The sequence below is a fragment of the Desmodus rotundus genome, chromosome 2 (assembly GCF_022682495.2).
Source record: "Desmodus rotundus isolate HL8 chromosome 2, HLdesRot8A.1, whole genome shotgun sequence".
Taxonomy (NCBI): domain Eukaryota; kingdom Metazoa; phylum Chordata; class Mammalia; order Chiroptera; family Phyllostomidae; genus Desmodus; species Desmodus rotundus.
In genome coordinates, this window is record NC_071388.1 from 40,922,283 (window position 1) to 40,944,151 (window position 21,869).

The 21,869-nt window shown below is 37.1% G+C and overlaps 1 protein-coding gene across 1 annotated transcript in view; it reads left to right on the plus strand.

Moving 5' to 3' along the window:
• Nucleotides 1–21,869, plus strand: part of LOC128780200 (uncharacterized) — a 486,095-nt gene that overhangs the window by 318,435 nt on the left and 145,791 nt on the right. Inside the window, exons 3-4 of the mRNA XM_053918121.1 lie at nt 19,778–19,975; nt 21,253–21,326. Coding sequence (XP_053774096.1) covers nt 21,256–21,326 — 71 coding nt within the window. The 5' untranslated portion in view covers nt 19,778–19,975; nt 21,253–21,255. The remainder of the gene's footprint in view (nt 1–19,777; nt 19,976–21,252; nt 21,327–21,869) is intronic.

Genomic DNA, 21,869 nt, shown 5'->3' on the forward strand with positions numbered 1-21,869 from the left:
TAAATTAATTTTTTAATGGACATGCAAAGAATATATATAAATGAACAAGAGATATGTAAAAAAATAAAACAGAGCTAACAACTTTGTTATGAGAAGTGTTCAGGCTCAAAAATAGTTAAAGAAATGAAAATTTCAGAGGGGAAAAATTTACATGTGAAATTAAAAACAGCAACAAAAAATTTAATGCTATACCCAATGCAGACAAAGGCATGGTAGAAAGAATATTGAGAGATGTGTCACTGAAGTACCAGTAGCGGTTGTTATATGGTGGTGGGTATAGGGGTGATATTTCTCACTGATTTACATTGAAAAGTTATTTTATTTTATAAAACATATGCATATGTCTATGAGGTCTATCCAGAAGGTGTCCAGCCATGTAATATGAAAAATAGAGACATTTATTGAAAAGGATACAAGATACAAGAAACATTGTACACAGGACAATGATACCTCAGTCCCCTTCAACGTAGGCACCTTGGGACCTCACACAATTCTACTAATCACCATCAGCTGCCGCATCCTATTTTCCTGAATCTCATTGACAGTCTGAACACTGTTCCTTTTTGGAGGTGATTTTAATTTTGGTGTTTACTGCCCCCACTGGCTAGTTCAGTGAAGTCGTCATTGTTCACACATGCACATTCCAGGCCACTCTCCTTGGCTGCCAGGTTACACTGATGTCACACAAACCATTCTCTGGACTTTTGGGCTGGACTTTTCTGGACAGACTGCCCATGTGCGTGCATGCACACACACATACACATAACAGCATATAACTGCTTGCAAGAAATTCTAATTGGGCTTTGGCTGGGCAAGAAATCCATGGTTAGCCCACACTTCAAACAAGAACTGTGCCCATACAAGTGAACATAGTGGCTTAAAGAAATATGGAGCACCCTGACACCCTGTCCTGTGTGGCTCAGTGGGTGGGGTGTCATCCTACGAACTGAAAGTCACCAGTTGACTCCCAGTCAGGGCACATGCCTTGGTTGTGGGCCAGGTCCCTGGTGGTTTCTCTCATACATTGGTGTTTCTCTCTCTTTCTCCCTCTCTTTCCCTCTCTCTAAAAATAAATAAAGTCTTTTTTAAAAAAAAAAAGAAAGAAAGAAGGAGACATGCATGGCCCTAAAAACTTTCACTACCTCAAAATAAAAATGTACCTCTGTTATGATTGTGAAAGAATGAAATTGATTTCTATGGATTGTGGAATCTGTCAACATTCCATGGTCACTCATGAGACTTGTGTCTTTTAAATTCATTTCTATAAGGAAATATTGGTTTTGCCATTCATGAAGCTATCAGAACATTAGTGAAGAGAGAATATTATCACATAGTAAAAATAAACCATCCTGGGTTACCTAATAGTGAAATGCATGTAAAGACTACAATTACAGAATAAAATGGTTTAAAAAGACCAGATCCTGAGAAATTGTGTGGGGATGGGATGGGAGGGTGGAATGTATTTACAATGTTTATGTTTCTGGTCATGTGGGGAAATCCATTCTCAATTCAACAACCAACTCAGACATGACTCTTTTGTCCCGAGAGGAAGTCTTTAACCACCTCCCTCTTTCATCACGACAGCACAGCGACACAGACTCAAGACACGTACTTAAAGACAGGTCTTTTCTCATATTTCTGTACTAGAAAAGACAAACTTTCGTGAAAATCAGTTGATAGATAGTTGCTACTAAGTGAATTTTGAGAGATTCAATGAACAGAGTTCAAAAATAATCTGTAAATAGTAAAATGTCCCAAACTAAGAAAGTGACTAAAGTTAATATAGATGAGTATACGACCAGAAGAATATGGAGACAGCAATATAAAATGTAAAGAAATAGAAAAAAGATCTCTATAACCAGGGAAAAAAAGAAAAATCTAATGTGGATAATATTTCCCTGATCAAGGCACAGCATAAATTTTCTGACTTTAAGGCCCATTTCACTAAAGCTAAATAATGGGTTTGCCTTGCTAAATACACAGGGTTCTCAAAAACAAGCTTCCAGGTTTGCATTTGTCAAAGAAACTGTTAGCAACAGTTATTTCTGTAACATGGCCAGTTATTATAACAGCATTTTAACACTTTGATACAGTATTTCCCCAAGTGTAGTTTATATAGTATTGATTTTCAGATATAGTAATAAAATATTATATAAGTGATCTTTCCTGTGTGGGTGAAACAGATTATAAAAAGATTTATTTATGAGAAAACTTATCAGACCTTTTAATACCAGTGATATGGATCTGCAGTGGGCAGGGGAAAGAGGGAAATAGTGTTTGGCATTTCACCAATGGACCCTATTTTTGCTGTGAAACATATTGAGGGACCAATGTCTTTTGGATCATTCTTTGGAAGCACTGATTTGACACCACTGCTCTTGAACAACAGAGGGCTTTATCTTTAGTTGTGAATGGGAGGATAACGCGCTGGTTAGGACTATGGATCCTGGAGCCAGGCTGCCGGTGTTTAATCTCTGACTCAGTGAGAACTCTTGGGCACATTACTGGACCTCTCCTTGCTTGTTTCTCCCTTTCTAGGGTGGGCATAACAGTAGTTCCAGACTAAGAGAAAGTTGTTGTGAGCATTAATTAAACTGACACCTTTAAGGTACCTAGAACATTTCCTAGCATACGGTAAACTCTCAATATTACCTTTTGGTTACTAAGGCAAGCAAGAAATTGTACCAAATGAACATCCTTCTTTACTAGGACAACTCCAAATCTACTTTAGGTTACAATATACAGGACATCTTTATTTTGTACGGAGGTTTTATTCCAAGACTGTAGATGATGATTCATTTTTTTAAAAGTCTAAATGTGTGATTAAAACTAGGGAGTTTTTTTTACAGCTTAAACATGTGACCATTTGAACCTTTTCTTTTTCCTGTTAAGACTCTACTTCTTACCATGTTGCAGTGATAGAGTGATAAATGAGGTTGTTTTTACTTTTGTTTTACTATCAATTTCCCAAGATGACCATATCCTATCACTGAGGAATATCTCTTAACTTCCACATCCATGAATAATCAGAGCACTTAGGTTTGATTAGTGCTTCGATAATACATTTTCACATACATAAGAGCACTTCTGCGTCTTGCTGTACCATTCATTTTCCTTTAGCGCAGGCTGTCTCCTTGGCCCCATTTGTTTCCTTAAGAAGAATTTCAGACAGATAACAAGAGGTTAACTATCAACATAAGCTTTGCTACTTATCACCCTATTACCCCTAGCAAATGACCTGCTGCTCAGACACCCAGTAGCTGGATCTGACCCTGTTGCTCCAGCTCTCTCCTACCGAGGTCACACACTGCCATTGTCTAGAGGCTGTCTTGTTGGCCCCAAAGACCCTTTATTCTAAACCGCAGGCCCCGACAACCAGATCTCCTACATCACAATCTGTTTTAAGGAACCCTTGATCAGCCTCTCTTTCATAAACCCTTCTGGGGAAAAAAATAAGAAAAACTGTAAATAATGATTGTTAATATTCTCAAGGAAGTCATACCAATTTTCATGTTGACTTTGCTCAGAAAGAAAAAATTTACATTATTGAATTCATCAGACAAACAATACTTGCAACTTTTTTGTGGGAAATGTTTGTTCAAAAATTACCTGTTTTTTTTTTTGTTTAGTTTTGCAACAACAACAACAAAACCAAATGTGACCTGTCCAATAAGTCCCAGCAATGAAGTAATGGGGCCATCACTGTTGATAGAAATGGCCAGAGTGCTCCCCATGTCTTTGAAGCTGATGCCCAGATTACTTACAATCTAGAGGATGTAGATGTGTTTACACTACTGAAAAAGAAAGAAGCAGGATTCTGAAATTAATGATTAATAGCTGAATGGTATATACTAATGATGGTTTTCTTTGTTTTACTGAATGACTTATTCAGATTTTCCCATTTTAAGAATTCCAAGATCCTAAAACACAGATTAATTACCCTGATACTCATCTGTTCTCTCAGCTTCCTTAAATAATATTGCCCAAATTTTTGTATGTTTTTTATTGTGGTAAAATGTATATAACATAAAATTTGCATTTTAATAATTTTTTAAAGATTTGATTTGTGTTGCAGTTGGCTATTTTTGTAAAGATTTATCTTTTAAAAAAATGAGATCCCAGCTAAACAACAAATAACCTATAGATGATGTTTTATAAATTGTCTAGGTCTTTTTCCCTCTAAAAATTAACCTGAAATTTAATAGTCAGGCCTGTATTTTATCTACATTCAAGTTACTGAATATGGGAACAACCTTCTTTCCAATTTTAATAATTTTAAATGTGTAGTATATTAGTATTAATTACATTCACAATGTTATATAAGCATCTCCACATTCTATTCCAAAACTTTTCAGTATCATACTATTTTGATTACTGTAGATTTACAGTAAGTTTTGAAATCAGAAAGCATGAGTTGTCCAACTTTGTTCTTTTTCAAGATTGTGTTGGCTATTTAGGGTCCTTTACCCATATAAATTTAAGGATTGGCTTACCCATTTTGGGTGGAGTGAGTTTGTTAAAATTTTTATAACAATTGCTTTGAATCTATAAATAGATTTGAATAGTATTGACATCTCAACAACACGATCTTTCCATTAAATAGGATGTCTTTTAATTAATTTAGATCTTCTTTAATTTCCTTCAGCAATTTTTTACAGTTTGTAGTATATATTTTTCATTTCCTTGATTAAAACTATTCCTAACTCTTTTATTCTTTTAGATGTTGTTATAAATGGAATTGCCTTCTTAATTTCCTTTTGGTTGTTCTTTTCTGTTGTACACAAACACAACTGATTTTTGTGAGTTTGTATTTTACTCTGCAACTTTGCCAAATTTGTTCATTGGCTCCAGTAATGGGTATATGTTGGGATTTTCTATACATAGGATCATGTCATCTAGGATCATGTCATCTGTGCCTAGAGATAAATATACTTCTTTCTTTCCAATTTGCATGCCTTGAATTTCTTTTTTCTTATCTAACTGCTCTGTCTAAAACTTCCCATACAGTGTTGAACAAATAGCAGGTGTTTTGATCTTGTTACAGAACTTAGGGGGAAAGCTTTTAGTCTCTCACCTTTAAGTGGGTTTTTTCATTAATGCCCTTTCTAATGTTAAGGAAATTCTCTTCTATTTATAGTTTTCTTAGTACTTTTATTTTGAAAGTGTGTTGGACATTATATCTTGAGGAGAGAATAACAAGAACATTAAAAAAATACCCTCTTTCCTTGGTCTCTGGGTCTCTTGCAGTACTGAAATTTCTGTGTCATTACTTATCTAATAGGAGCAAACTTATGCCTGACCAATGGAGGGAATCACCCCCGATTCTGTCAGGTATCTGATATACAGCCTTTGCTGCGAACCTGGACAGTTCTGCATTCTTAGATCATGATTTACCACTTGTGTCTATGAATCCAAATACACACTGGCCTTGGGACTGGGTCTCTTGACTCACCAAAAACACTTTAGTCTCCAATCTCAGCTCCTCTCACTAGATTGACATTATCTGCAGAATCCCAGTTTCTACATTAATAACTTCTCTTTACCCTCAAGCTGTGGCCCTTTTTTCAGTTCCTCATGACCTACCAAGACTTAAATCAGCCTCTCAGCATTGCTTGTCAAGCCCCCCATAACCCTTCTCTGCAAGGTGTCTGGGCATTTCTGATGCTCTGATTGTTATGGTCACCTCTGGCTTTGAGAGCCTATCTCTGCAGAGTTCCCACATGACTTGTGCACCACACTTCCTACTCTCCCATCTAGGCTGATCTAAGGATAAACCTCAGCCTTCTCTCATTTCACAAAAAAAAACCACTCACACAGATGCGTGTAGAGCAGAATACATGGAAAGTTTGGGTTATAACCCAGTAACAGAACAGCAGATTTCATTATACTTTAAAAATCTGCTCAACCATTTGTACTGATTGGAGGTCCAGTCTTCCTCCCTGTTGCATTTCCCCCTCTGTCTTTCACTGCAATGCTTATTTTACTATGCAGAGCAGTTCAGTTCTTTTCAGTCTATTCTAAACTAGGTTCTGGCATCCAATTGCATATCAATAGACTCATTCTTGGGCTAGGTCTCACCCTCCCTTCTTCCCTCCACCAAGAAGAAAAGAATAGTATAGAGATATTTTGTCCTCCTTATATGAAGTTGGCCACCTTCCTCAGAAGATGCAAAAGGTCAGCTTGAGTTTTAAATACTTGGTCTCTCTCTCTCTCCTCCCCCCCAATACAGGTTAAATACTTAAATACTTTATGCTAAAAGTTAGGGTATCATATATAATGCCCTAATCCTACGATTCCCAAACTGTGTATAGACGCGCCCCAGAGTACTGTAGTGAACTCACAGGGGTTGCCATGGGATATTTTATAATTTTGAGGAAAACACAGACTTTGTGCAAACTACCAGCTGTAGGCGGTTTGCAGTTTCAATATTAGATTTTTCTACCTTCTTTTGAATGATTCCGTATCTTTGCAAAGCTGAGTTATCAGTGGTTGTTTTGATAAAAAAAGCAAGTACCATACTAAAATCAATATGAAACAGGAAATAGGACGGTGAGAACAAATCTGATTCCAAGGATTGAAACATTTTGCAGCCAACGACTGCTCACACCCCATTAGTAAGTAATTGTGATTATTTAAGAATAGAATAAAAATATTTTTCTCTAAGTTTATATATATTATTTTTTCAAAGGCCACTAAGTTGTTAAGATATAATTATGTTTTAAGTCCTTTGGACCTTACCACTTAACAACTGAAACTATTAAGTACTTCCTTTGGCCTAGAGGCACTGTGGGAAAAAAATACCAAGAAAATTTAAGAACCTCTGTTCTACTTTCATATACATGTAAGCCAAAAAAAAAAAAAAAACAAAACAACAAACCTGTATCTAACATAACAAAAAGGTAGCTAGATGAACACAAACGGCCAGGAAAATCAATACTATAAAAAGCATTAATTTACAAGAACATTATTGTGATTAGTGTTCTCTCTGTTTTTAGTATAAATACCTGAAAAACTTTAAATGGTATAAAAACTTTAAGTAAGGAAAGTCTTGGAAGAAAGTCAAACACTGATTAATAAAACATTTTAAAAAATGAGATATTCTGGTTAGTTAAATATTTCTCATTAACAGAATGTTAACGAAAAATCCTCTACCAGCTTATAAAAAAGCATGTTGGCCATTCTTCTGTCTTGCTACATACAATTTACTAAATATAATTAAATTTTCTTTTGGTGACTAAGCAACTTGATAAGAGGTTGAATCACTTGCTCAGGGCTACAACCATGACGAGTGGCAGAACCAGTGTCTGCAACTAGACGTTCAGGCCCCAGCACTTCAGCAATCCATCGGGTTCAGTGAGTTTGGAAAATACTACGTATTATATTCCACTTAACAGAGTTGATGTCCACTAGAATATTAAAGACTGAGAAAGCTGAAAAGAAAGAAGTTTTAAAATGTGGTTTACTTTGCATTTCCAAATTCATTGGCCCCCAAATCCCCACATGCTCTTTTGCCTGGCAGCTAGGCTGTAGTGATGAAGAGTGTGAGCTCTGGAGTCCGGCTGCCCGGTTCCCATTCCAGCTCAACCTTAACCATGTCACACAACTTCCCTAATCCTCACTTTCATCACCCATGAAATGGAAGTAATACTAATACCACTTCAAAGACTTGTGAGCATTGGGTGAGAAAGTGCATGTAAAGCATGTACTGAGCGCTCTACAAATTTACCTAAAAATGTTAACATTCCTCAGAATTAGTGTTTGTGGAACATAATTTAACATGCCACCATAAGTATTCAGACAAAAGCACTTAAAATGCATACACAGGTAATTGCTACAGGTCTGTAACATGCCACTGAGCACACAAAATTTATTGGAAGGCTTTCAGGTAGCACAAGTTTGTGAGAGAAACAAAGGATTATTTGCAATCGTGGAAAAGTCTAGAGTTTTCAATCAGGGAAGAAAGACCAGGCGGTGTTGTGGTCACTGCTGGGCCTGGCTGACGTCTCCCTAATCACTGTTTGCAGGCATTCAGCTGGTCCCTGGAAGGATCAACGGAACGCTGGTCCTCAGGGCAGACCAGCACAGGGCCCAGAGAGAAGGGAGCACCGACTCCTGCTGCTCCTCTTACTCCAGCTGATGGGAAAGGAATACCTACCTTTCCACTAACTTAACCCTTTTATTCACCTGACAGAAAGAAATGATGCTCTTTTTAGTGGTTGCTATTCCCAAAGAAAGATAAATCATGTTTTCTTTCTTTGAAACAGAAAGTGGAGAATCATGTAGAGAAACTACCAATTGGTTTTCTCCTTCTGAAATGAAGGGGCATTTGATGAAATCATAAAAGACAATACAGAGGAAATATGTCAGGCTTCACTGAGGTTGGTAAATTTGAAAATTCCTTGGGAGACCTAGGACAACTACCATTGCTATTGTTCATATACCTGTGTAGCTATTACTTTTCTATACAGCAAGGTATTTTACATACTACTGAAGAACTTTAATTGCCTAAAATCACTTCATTGTGGTCAGTTATAATTTCATTACATTTACACAGTGGAACAATGGAAGATTTGTTAATATTAATGTACAATTGGGAGACAAATAGTTACACTAGACTCTAATAACCGAAGAGATTTTTTTCTCAAAGAAGAATGCAATACTATGTTTCTACAATGTTCCTTGGCCACCTGCTTTTCTGTATTAAGCTGTCTCCTCAATGCATTAGTCATACAATTTATACCTGGATAGGGTTGCATGGCTTGTCAAGAAATCTTTATGCAACACAACATTACATAAGTAGGCTGCCTGATGTATCATTCCTTGCTGTAAAAATGTTTATCTTTCCTGAATGCGATGACGAGCAGTTGATTCATTTGTTCATGTCTCTCTGAGGATGATTTATCAATGTCAATGATACTTAGAGATCTGAGAGTAATTAATGTTGTCACAAGTAAAGTTAATATAGCAGCCCCACTGAAGGTATCCAGGGAAAACATTGATTCTTGTATGGTTAAGATCACTTATTTTGTGACTGAAACTCTAACAAGTCAACCTCAAGAGTTCATTACATTTTTATAAACAAATTGGAGAACAATATGGAGTACACACACAAAAAAATATCCCCCCAGTTCAGATGTTACCTTTACCCAAAATTAGCTCACAGAACCAAGATAAGCCGTGTAAACCTCACCTCTTTGCTTTTTATTTTCTCTTGTGGTACGCAACAGCAGTTTAATGTTTTATGTTGGCAGTTCAGAAATTTAAAGCACTATTTGTTGTGCAAATTAAAATATATTTGAACCATGGCATGTTTCTGAATTCATCAAAATCATCACATGTTATGCCATCCTCTGATAATCCTCTGCTTTGTTTAGATGAATCTCAAAACTTTGCTCTTGTAAAGTAGTGGCAGGAAAGAAGCCAGCTCTTTCAGCAGATTCTGTCTGGCTGCCCAGCCCTCTGAAGTTCGGCAGGCGATAAGCACTTGGTGGGTGAAGTCTCTCCTGGTGGGAGGGGCAGGGCAGTACAAAATGGCACTGGTGCCGGGTACAACCTCACCTAAGCAGAAATTGGAATTTGAGGAGATTGCAAGGTGAAAAGAGAGTGCTTGTGTTGATTTTTTTTTAAACAGGGAAGTTGGTGCTACATACAAACTGTTGTGGAAGTATATCAATACCTATTTAATTTTCATTGGAAAAAAAAGTGTCTTTATTGCATTCTTCTTACCAGTAGGTGTTTCAGGATGTATTTTGGTAGGGCTGCAGAGCTGTGAACAATTTCTTTCACTCTCCCCAAGAGATCAGGATATTCTCTCTCTCTTTATTCCTCTCTTCTTTCTTCCTCTCTCTCCCCCCACCTTCCTTCCCTCCTTCCTCCTCCCTCCCTCCCTCCCTTCCTTCCTCCCTCCCTTCCTTCCTTCCTTCCTTCCTTCCTTCCTTCCTTCCTTCCTTCCTTCCTTCCTTCCTTCCTTCCTTCCTTCCTTCCTTTTGGTGTTTCAGATTGTTTGTGCTTCAAAAGTTTCAAGGTATTTCTGCGTTGAGGAAAGTTGGCTCCATACTCAAATTAAAATATATCATTCTTAACTTCCAAAGAAATTGCATTTATCTATAGACAAATGCATAGAAGTCAGGCCTTCTTTGACACTTAGAAAAAAATAAAGAGATAAAAACCTTCAAATAACAGAGAGGGCTTCGGTGGCCTTGTGTTGTTATGGCATATTAATACAGAACACTTCAGAGTCTTAATTTACTTGAGCAGCCCCTGCAAAAATTTATGCCAGAGAGTGGGAAAAAGCTTGGCAGCCAGAGAACTAGATGCCAAATGGTTCCTCACTGGCAGTGGCATCTGGATGGGAGGTTGGCCTGCCTCCGGGACTCTTGGCCAACAGCACTGTTGTCTATACAGACGGCTGTGTATCTGTGCAAGAGTCCAATAACTGTGTGTGTATTTTAGAAAGCTATTATTTCTGGGCCAAAGATTTCATTTTTGCATCTGTTGGCACTGACTCTATATTCAGCAGCCCCCATTCCCACCCGCTGCTACGTTTTAGTTTTCTGATCAAAAACATTGCACATAAATGGAATGGATTAAGAGAAGAAAATATTTCTTAATATTTTTCTTAAATCTAAGAAAACACATAGGTATGACATTGACATTATTCTAATGGTCTGTCTTCATTTCCACAAGCCATGAATAATGTGAAAATTCCAATCTCAATGAAAAATCTCCTTGATCTTAGCAGGATTTTGATAGAACCTAATTACAGAACTATCAAAAGTTACTTTTTATCAAAAATGTAATGCACCATTAAGAAATTTAAAGTCAAGTTACTCTTTCAATGTTTCCAGAGTAACAAAATTATTTTACAATTTTATGTGTACTTACTGCAACATGACACTGGGAATTGCCACACATCCAGTTGAAGTCCTGCTTTATTGTGCAGGGTTCCAGCCTCTCAACCTTTTGAGATTCTGCTACTTCAAAGTTATTTGCTTGGAAGACACTCCCAACACTAATTTAATGGAAACAACACCTATCAAATGGCCCCTTTACACAAGATGTGGGGGATGCAAAGTTGAGTAAGATATCTACCAGAAAAAGTTTATAACTTTTTTTCCATGTTGATGAAGAAAATCGGGAACACTTTAAAACAAGTAAAAAGAACACCAGGAAAAAGAAATAAAAGCTAAGTGGACATCCACAGTGCCATATGGAATATGCTAGGAACAGGGATAAGATACACAATTTTATGTGCATCTTACAGAGGCATTTCAGTTGAACTCATTGTTTTAAAGCTGGAAGGGACCATGAAGATCATGTATTCAATATCCTTCTCCTATATTTTTGATAAGGAAACTGATAGCTGAAGAGAAGTGATTTGGTCATGTTCGTACAGTAATTAGTAGGAGGACACAGATCCAGTTCCCTCTCAGTGCTACTCCTCAGAATTTTAGAGCTGTGATATCCTTAAAATGAAATTTGCAGGGAAATCCTTTAAAATACCATGGCATAAATTCATAAGATAATAGTAAAGAGTGAACCAAGATTGGGGAATTACTGTGGGGTGATAATGAGAGGAAGAATAAAGTTACTGCCGTTACAAGCAAGTCTCTGGCCAAAGTGGCTGGGGCATGACTCCTAGAAAGATAACTGAAATCAGCCTATGGATGTTGCAGTTAATTGTGCAGAAGGCACCTGCCACAACTCTTCTCTCTCCCTATGGCCTACAGACATCTTTATAGAGAAAGGAGGTATGTCCAGAAGCTTATAGATGACCATAATATTGCCTCCAAAAGCCCTTCTCCAACTTGGTAGTGTCAAGATTGTTTTCTGAGTTAAATGAAGTAATCAACATGTGATGGATTGGAATCATGTTGAATTTGATAATCAATACACAAAAATCAATTAAAAGAGGCCAGAGGATCTAGACCAGAAGGACTCCTACATAATCTAAAAGAATTAGCAGATCTGAAGGAAGAACATGTCAATTAAAAGGGAGGTTGGTCAACCACATGGGCAGTGTCCATCCCATAAGCATCCTGGGAAAGGCCCCGGCCCAAGGACCCACCTGTATTAATCATGCATTTTATTTATGTATTTCCCAGTGTTTTGACATCTGGAGCCTTGCTGACAATGGAGAGGGTGACCCTCCCAGGGCTGGCTATCTGCTAGAGATTGCAAACAACTCAAAGCAACTCTTATATGCAAGCCAACCAATTCAAAGCCCATTCCCCCACACCTCCCTACCCCTGTATCTAGCTTTTATACTCTGGGTCACTATCCACCAGCTATAATCACTCCAGGGCCAGGTACCAGACAACTAGAGACAGCCCCTTATCCTGAGAACCTGTTGAAATTATTCACATCAAACCAGCTTACCCTCTCTTTCTCATTCCTCCCCTCAAAATCACAATTTGGGTTCTTGCCCACATTTTCTCCTCACTCCTTCTGGCTCCTGACCAACCTTGGTGCCTTCCTGTGTGGACACCTTACATAGTATGCTGTGCCTCCTGTTTCTAGGGACCTGGGAACACAAAAACTCCTTCCTTCATAACAGCCATTTCCATGTCTGTGTGTTTTGTCATACCTGATTCAAACAAATTCCAGGTACATTTTGAAACCACCACTCTGGGGCCAGTGGCATTGAGCTAGCATGTCTAGTAGCCTGAAGTCTTTGAACAATCTATGCACACAACTACCACCTACTGTTTCTTTTCCATTCTGACTGAATATCCTGCTGCTCTAGTTTAGTATGTCAGGGGGCATGTCTATAAGAACAGAAGATTCTGCATCAGTCTCTATCACATTTCTCATGAACAGATTAATAAATTAGATTTCTAAGTTTCTGTACCAATCATGTGAGTTTAGTTAGTTCATTACTGGTCAGCTCTTTATCATGCTGACATCCGTCTTGTGTGCCTGTATGATGAGGGTCATGGTCTAGAGCAGGGGTATCAAATTCGTTTTCACCGGGGGCCACATCAGCCTCGTGGTTGCCTTCAAAGGGCAGAATATAATTTCAACTCCTTAACAGTTAAAGAGTAGTTACATTTATACAGCCCTAAAATTATTTCAGCCCTTTGAAGGGAACCACGAGGCTGATGTGGCCCCCCGGTGAAAATGAGTTTGACACCCCTGGTCTAGAACCTTGCTCTTCAAGATGTGATCCAATAGCATCAGCATTACCAGGTAGCCTGATAGAAATGTAAAATTGAACTTCAGGTCCTACTCTAGATCTACTGAATCAGAATCTGTATTTTAACAAGTTCACAGGTGATTTGTATGCACATTAAAACTTGAGAAACGCTAAGTACTTAAATGCATGGACTAGCAAATTATTTTTTAAAGTACCAAATAGTAAATATTTTAGATTTTATGGGATACATGGTCAATGATGCAACTACTAACTCTGCTATTTTGGCCCAAAAGCAGCCATAGACAATATGGAAGCAAATAAGCATGGCTATGTTCCAATAAGACTTATGTATAGACTGTAATTTGAATTTCATGTAATTTTTACATCACGAAAAGTTTTTTTAACCACTTAAAACTATAAAAACCACTTTTAGCTTCTAAGGCCTTGCAAAAATAGGTGGCAGGAAAGATTATACTAGTGGCCATAGTTAGCCTACCCTTGCTCTAGTCTAGACCATGGAAAATTCAATAGATCAAGTTGTTCTACGAAAAGAGGCATTCCCTGTTAACCTCAAACCCCATTTTAAAGTGAGACATTTCCTCTTTAAATTATCAGAGTTGGTTACTTTTTTTTTATTTTCAGAATACTTGATAAAACACAATTGAGTTGTTTCTAATAATTTAGGATTTATGACTTTACAGGGCCACAGGAATTCTAGAAGATAGGTGTAGCAGTTAACAGTCGAACTGTATCATAATATGGAATATCAGTGTTTTAATCAAACAGGCAATTTTCAATTTATTTCATGGGGTTGCCTGGGTTATCAGACCATGAGAAGCTGTGAAGGAGTGACAGACCAGTGACCTTCCTACAATAATGCACACGTATGCAAGTATGACCAAAGCGCACGTGACAAAGTGCAGACAGAAACAGGCGTATAGTACCCATCACCTGGTCTCTCGGTTCTCTGTCACTGTTTGTGCCGCAGGGTATCTACATGGAAGCAGGCCGCGGTCACCGTCAGCCTGCCACCATCTAGTTCCTCTACCCGTCAGCCACAGAAATGGTCTGGCCTCCTCCACGGGGTTCATTTTCCCCAAAGAGATGAGGCAGTTGCCAATGCAATTCTATTTAATGATATGAAGTGGGTTGATGAATTCAGAATATTACTTTTACTGTTTGAGTTATTAGGTTTTTTTCTTGGATTGGATTATCTAAGAAATAAAGCATATCAGTCATGGTGCTTTAAGTAGTCATTTCAGATACCTAAAGCTCGCATACTGATACACTTATATTTCTAGACATCCAGTTCACAATAATATTTTTATAATTTGAAGGAATTTTTACTTCCTAAACTAAACCTTATTACATAAATGTCTAAGTTTACATATTTATCCACAGTTCTAAAGCTTGAATATACATGGTAATCACCTAGGGAATTTTTTTTAAGTCAAATGCCCAAGAGGCTCCTCCCAAGACTTCTCTATTTAAAAAAAGAAAAAAACCCTCCCAGGTTGTCCCGATGTCTGTTGGTTGAGAACCACTGCTTTGGCAGTTACCAAACAAGAGTGCTACACTTTTTTATTAAACATGGCTATTTTTTCTGAAAGTTTTGTAAGACACATTTTTCATCATTTAAATGGGAATGGGAAATACTAGTAAAAGAAAAAAAATTTTAATCATTGTGATTCTGCATAAAAACTACTTCCAGAATGTTCTTCGGATCAGTATAGATACAACTGAAGCTATAAACCTCCTCTATTTTTGCTTTTTTATCTAGATAAATTGGCTTTAGGCATTAATTAAATGTGATTCAACAAGCACATATGCCCTGATGGCCTAAAAACAAGGCAATTTTATTCTCAACACTGTTTCAGAAACTGTAATCGCACTATACTGCCTCTTCTGTACAGTCATCACTTTCATTCTCTGTTAGATGATCGATGCCAGAATAGATATATAATGAATTATAAAAATAAACTTGCTTTGATGATACTTTGTTGCTGTTCATGCTTGGTTTCTTACTATCTCATTTCCAGCAGAATATGGGACTGTGCTAAATAATCATTACTCTGATCTGTATCTGCCATCACCCCAGAAGTGTTTGAAGACATTCCTGTGTAGATTTGGGAGGACAAAACAGTGTGCCCTCTTCTAGCCCCTGCCCCATCCTGTCAACTCCACCATCTGTGCCTCTGAGAAGCAACTGAACAACTCAGAGGAGCACCTTAGGGTATCAACTACCCAGAGATACCACTCATCTTTTCTCAATTTGCACTCAGGGATAAGTGGGCATAAAGTTTTTTTTTAAATAATTTTTGTTATTATTTTGGAATGTGTGGAGTAAAAATAAATTAAGTTGTTAAAACATGTCATCATGTGTAACAGAAACTGAAGATAATTGGACTATTCAAATTTCAAACAGTTGTGTTAATAATAACTAAATTTTATTTATTGAGTGCTTTATATGCAAGGCACTGTGCTAGAGTGCTTTATATATATTATCTCATTTAATCCTAACAGTAACACTATAATACAGTTGGAAATGCTCCCATTTTACAATTAAGAAACAAAAAAATTAGATGAAGTAACTTACCCAAACTCACACAGCTAGTTAACAGAACCAAAGTTTGAAAGCAGGTCTTTAGGCTTCCAAAGCCCACAATCCTAACCATGCTCTACATGCTCCCAAACCAGCACAATGAAAGCAAATAGCTTCCTGTACTCTGACCTAAAACAAACAAACAACGACAAAAAAAAGGTGGCCTGGGTTGCTTCCATCATTCACACTTTGCTTAACTTATGCACAAAATTTGAGTCTTGGTTAGTAATTGGTCAACTACAACAGATTAGTCACCTCTTGACCAATCTGTTTGTAAGTGGTCAATTCAGTCGAAGCACCAAGCTGGCAGCAGTTTTGAGCAACTGCCTCAGGAAGAGGGTCCCTTCAGGATGGGATTGAGACACGGGACTAGGACAACTCAGACTGCCAATGTTTTCAGGGAAAATATCCAACCTGAGGAAAAAAATCAATCAAAAAATTTTAATAAGTAAACATCACACACCTTAAGTTTGTGTCTGTGTTTTTTAGCATGAACATTCCTTAATATTATTGTATATATATATGTAAATGATAAAACGAATATATGTGTGTATGTGTATGCACTCACACAGATTACCAGCAGGTGAGCATAAATTAAACCAAGTGTGAATCTGGCTATTTTTTAGTCTTTTTTTCCACACCTGGTAGATTATAACTCCTACAGGTCATCTTGTCAAAATACAGTTTTAGTTCTGAAATAAAATAACAGAGGAGAAGCAAATACAAGCTATTATAACTCACTGCCAATGTTGCCAGATAACTACAAAAAAACCAGAGTGTCTCAGACAGAAATATCAATAACTTTAATGCGTGCGATTTGTTAACAGGGAAGAAAACAAGCAAACTTGCTCTCCGATGACTGTCACTAATATTTATTCGTCCAGTGACTGTTAATCAAACCAAGTTTACAGTCCCGTACAGCACCTGTCACAGGTGCTGATCATTAATCAGCTATTACAGCAGTTTATTCTGCTGCTGACAACTCGCAATTTTCTACTGATTCAGCTAGTTTGTCAGGTGGGAATTATGGCATAGCGCATGTGACAAAACACATCACCCTTTTTTTTTTTTTTGCATTTTCAGGCTCCTCTCTCCTGCTTTCTCCCCCTTTTTAGACAAACAATATCTGGGAACTCAGAAGTAATAAGGCGGAATGCATAATTAATTACCCAGCTTGCTCTAATTAGGGATGAATAAGTTGTGTCCCTCTCATCATCACAAATGTGGTGATGGGTAATACCAGTTTATGCTGTATTAACTGCAAATATGCAATCCTTCTGAGAGCACTTTTGTTGATGAATTTGATGAATGTGACAATAATTAGCAGAGACAGATGAGAGCTAAATTACTACTGACAATGTAATGCTATCCTGCTCGAGGGCCTGGGAACGTGGCAGGATAACATGGCAGGGACCTGGGCCTCGTTTCTAATTAATAGTCTTCTTCTTCTTCTCCTCTTTTTTTTTTTTTTTTTTTTGCCAGTGGGGGGAAAAAAGGAGTAACGGTAATTGTTTTCGTCAAAGGCTGCAGGGAGTTATCAGGGTAATAAAGTTAATTAGCAGAACAAACATCCTTTCACTGCCTTACCAGTCTGAGGAAAAGAGGGTAATTCAAACTGCAGAAAGATATGACTAGATGGGATGATAAGAAAAGAAATTTTACATAAGAGGCCAACAGAGAAGGATGATTTTCTCCCTTCGTTTCTTTGGCATGACACATAGAAAGAAATTAGACAGCCCCTTCTTGCAGTTCACAAAGTTGCTCATGTGAAGAACTTTACTGCTATGGTTTCATTTTGAAAAATAAAGTTAGCTTAGATCGAAGTCCACTGTTTACTTCTTTTTTTTTCTAGGTAGTGATTGGTTTGCTCAATTTCATCTTTATTCAATTGACATTTTCATGTCTCAGACTTAGAAGTAAGTTAGAACATTTGCCAAACACACCATTTTGCTGCATTTTGTCCCACAGGAATCTGCTTTAGTCTCTGAATCTTTGGGGAAAAATAAGAAATTCTTAAGTGATTTCCACCAAGTGGTATTTCTTCATTCTCTTATGTAAATTAAAATTAAAAGTTTTTTTAATGCACGGATAAAAATGGTTTCTTTTGATTCCGTGCATCTAAAGATGATTCACAGATAAATCATCTTTACCAAAATGTGGCCAACATCATTTTCTTTTCCACTGCACATTTTACATATACAAGTCACCAATCAAAAAGGTGAACAATTTAATGGATCTCAGTTTTACATTAGAGTTTTATTCAGTTCAGTAACATTGCCTGACATAAGCGGATACAACATAAAGACAGACATCCACCTAACCTTCTAAAGCTTTTAAAGTTCGTTTTCTCTTTTTAAATATCATGGTGATTGGCCTCCTTTAAACATCAAACACTTGAAACATTTAATATTAAGTAAATAACACTAGGATGAAAGCCTGATGCCTTTAAAATTATATCCATAAGAAGGTATCTATGGACTTTTATTCCCTTTTAGGTACATTTCAAAAAAATTATCTTATGCTTTTAAAATCATTAGGTATCCCACACATACTACATATTTACCGTGCATATAAATGTGCACAAATTTGTTTCTTGTCAGAGATAATTAAAACAGCCAACCGTAATGACTCTGTGTTTGGTTCTGAGTTAAGAACATAAGGAGTAAGTAAGTGGTACTTCCGTGTTTGATAGCATTGCTCTGGGTTGACTTTCCAGCATAAGATCCTATAAGAATAGACTTCCACCAAACATGGGAATGCCCTTAACTCCTCATGTCTACATTTTAAAAGTATTTTGCTTGTCCCTAAAGATAAGAGCAGTGTGGGAGTGGAAACATAGCATTAAACTAAGAAGCAGAAAACCTGAATTCTTTACTGGCTCTGCTACTAACCCCTATGTGATTGTGAGCATCTCCCTGGCATGCCTCTGATCCTCTATTTCAGGGGTGTCAAACTCATTTTCATTGGGGGTCACATCAGCCTCGTGGTTGCCGTCAAAGGGCCAAATGCAATTTTAGGACTGTATAAATGTAACTACTCCTTAACAGTTAAGCGAGAGCTCGGTGCTGCCGCTGGATAGAAAGAAACAAGGTGCTGGGTGGATGAAACAAGGAGGAGGGCCGGATTCTGCCCGCAGGCCTTGTGTTTGCCACCTGTGCTCTATTTGCTCATCTATGCATTTGGTTCCCTTCCCTACCGACCTCATAGTATTGCTGTTGAGGCAAAAGAAACCATTTTTGTACTTTGGAAACCATGCAATAATAATCTATGAATACACTGTTAATATTATTATAGTATTAAAGAATCATGAGAAATAATCTTGAGAAATTCCATCTCTTTTTAATAGTCCTCTAATGTGTGATTAGTCAGAAACCACAGCTAAAAGACTTAACAAGAACCTTTTCTAATTCTAGGGACTTAAATCTAGCCTTACTTTGTGATGTTGCTGTTAAATTTATCAAAGAAATTATCATTGTGAAAATACTCCCAAATTCATTTGGTCAAAGCTATCTCCCTTTATACGATTTTCTTAATCTCTCATTAGAAGAGCCTATTAAGATCAAGACCAGAAGAAAATTAATTTCATCATTAGTCAATATAGTAAGACCTGTTAGGCTTGTTGAGTAAACTCCATTTGAAAATACCCACGTTTCTCAGACAGGCAGGCAGGCAACAGGCACGACAAACTGAGACTACAGGCTTTGCTGTGTGTCCTTGGGACCATTTTGAAGTTTTTACTGGATAATCTAACTTTAGCTTTAAAAGAAAAATCTGGAAGTGAAAGAAGCATTGGATGCTCCTTTCAACAAATTGTAACAGTTCTTATTTAGCTACTATGTGAGGCAATGAATTTTAATATAAGTTCACTTACAGAGAAAGGGAGAGATTGAGACACTATGAAAGAAGGGACACAAAATCCAAATGTGGAATTTTGTTTTGTCTTATGTTAGAAATGGGAGAAAGTAACAGGGAGCATGTTTGTTTGTTTCCTTTAGGAGCTACACTGAATTAATGGAATATTCTGGTCTTTTCCTCTCTAGCCTCTACCTCCTTCATTAGACCACAGGTGCATCCTTTTGGAAAAGTAACGCAATCCAGTCAGTTTAACGTCATTGATCTCCAAGGACTTTGAAAATTATAAAACATGCCAGAAGCCACTAGAAAAAGAAGTTTGACGTTCAGAACCTCATCAAGAGGTTCTCCTCATCTTTGGATAGAGACCAAAATGATACTTTCAAGTAAGTACAATAATCATTTCCAAAATTAACCTATTGGGTGAGCTAAAAATGCTTCATGAAAGAATATGTTGGAGTCAGGGATTCACCGGTCAGATGCTAGAGGCACTGTCTATATGTACTCTTGGTATTGTTATTTATATTCAGGAAATTTGACTCATTATTTTCCTTTTTACTCTGAATTCCTTGCCATTGTTTTAGAGAGTGTATTGACAAAGTCTCAGGTCTTTAGGGCTCTGAGACATTTTTTTCTTCTTATGAGTGCAAAAGAATGTTAGCTAGTTAAATAATTACAAAGAACTAAAAATAAATCATAGTTCATTTGTTCAGATTTTTTGAACTACAAAATTATTTAAATATTTTCTCTGTAATTGAAGTGCTACTTTACTAGGTAATAAAATTGCAGTAGTACTTAATGGCATTAGGGAACTGCATGCAAAAAAATATTTGTACACAAGGTGGTGATGTTAGCAACCAACTACAGTACTTTTATTCTGCTAAAAACCACAATAAATAACAACAGATCACATTCCCTCAGATCCCTCAGATCTCCAAAAGGTATGTTCAGGTGTTAACATAATGATAGTATGTAAGGGCCCAGAGCCCATAGGACACCTGCCATTACATGTCATTAAACTAGCAGGGAAAGAAGAGAAAAAGAAGGAATTACAAAAAAAGAGAGCTAGAAACTTGTAAAGAATAAACTTATATTTACATGCAGTAAGGATTTACATATTCAGCTTTTAATACCTAAGTCTCTGTTGATGCCTATTTAGATATTTAAGTCCAAGGATTAAATTCTAAATATAAAATTGTTTCTGTAGCTTTAATGAAATATTCCTACCTGCCAAAAAGATTTCTTCAGAAAACCTTTGCCTCACAACCCTCCCCTGCCATGAGAAACAGGCCTTCTTATCCCCATCCCGACTACAGTGTCCATCCACGGAGGGCTTACGTCTTTCCCTCTATTCATATTTCTTGTATAGAAATTCAAGTTTTTAGATGTATAGGAGCATAATCAGAACAATTAAAAAGTGAAGCTGATAATGTCACCAACCTCATTTCTCATAAATATCAGACCTGTTAATGTTATCATCATCAATACTAAAATAAAAATTAATATATTCCAACACTTAAACCAATTCATATGTTTTGTATATTGGTATATTAATAATGACCTCTAGGACATAAATAATTAATTTTATTATTTAGCCACCCTAAATCCAGTTATTTATTACAGTGAAGTAAATTTATTCTCAGATACTTTCTTCTTTTTAAAGTAAATGACGGCCTGGACAGGAACACAGAACTTGTCGGTTACAAGATGGAAAGCAGTGTGCAATGCATCGAAAAGGTAGGCAGATGTGTTTTCAATTTTAAGATTCTTCTCCCAAGATGAAAAGAGCAGCAATTGGTATTTGCAAGCTAGAAAGCAAAATATCTGTTCTGGAATTATCTAAGGATGAGTCAGAAACTTAAACCCAAAGAAAAGTAATAAATAATGACAACAGATGTTTGTAAACCTGTGCTACCCTGTCCAGTGTTTCTATGTGTTGTTTTGCCTTGACGTGCTGTCAGTGCCTCTCACCTGGGAGTAGTGATATCTTATCAAAGCCCAAACAGTTCCTCTTCACAACAGACAGATAATAGTGCCTTTCAATTTATCATACTGGAAGTCTAAAAGAACCATGGGAACCATTGGTCAGGTGACAGCTTGATGGACAGTTTGACAGCCCTTAAAGCATCATGGGAAATGGTTGTCACCTGATTTTCAGAGCAACCAGGGAGATAACCTTCAGAAAGACGAGGAAGGCAAAAATCTGAATATTTGTATAAGATCCAGTGGCAGCGTCAATGTTCACTTAAGTGATAATAGGTATGAATTTAGATGACTCAA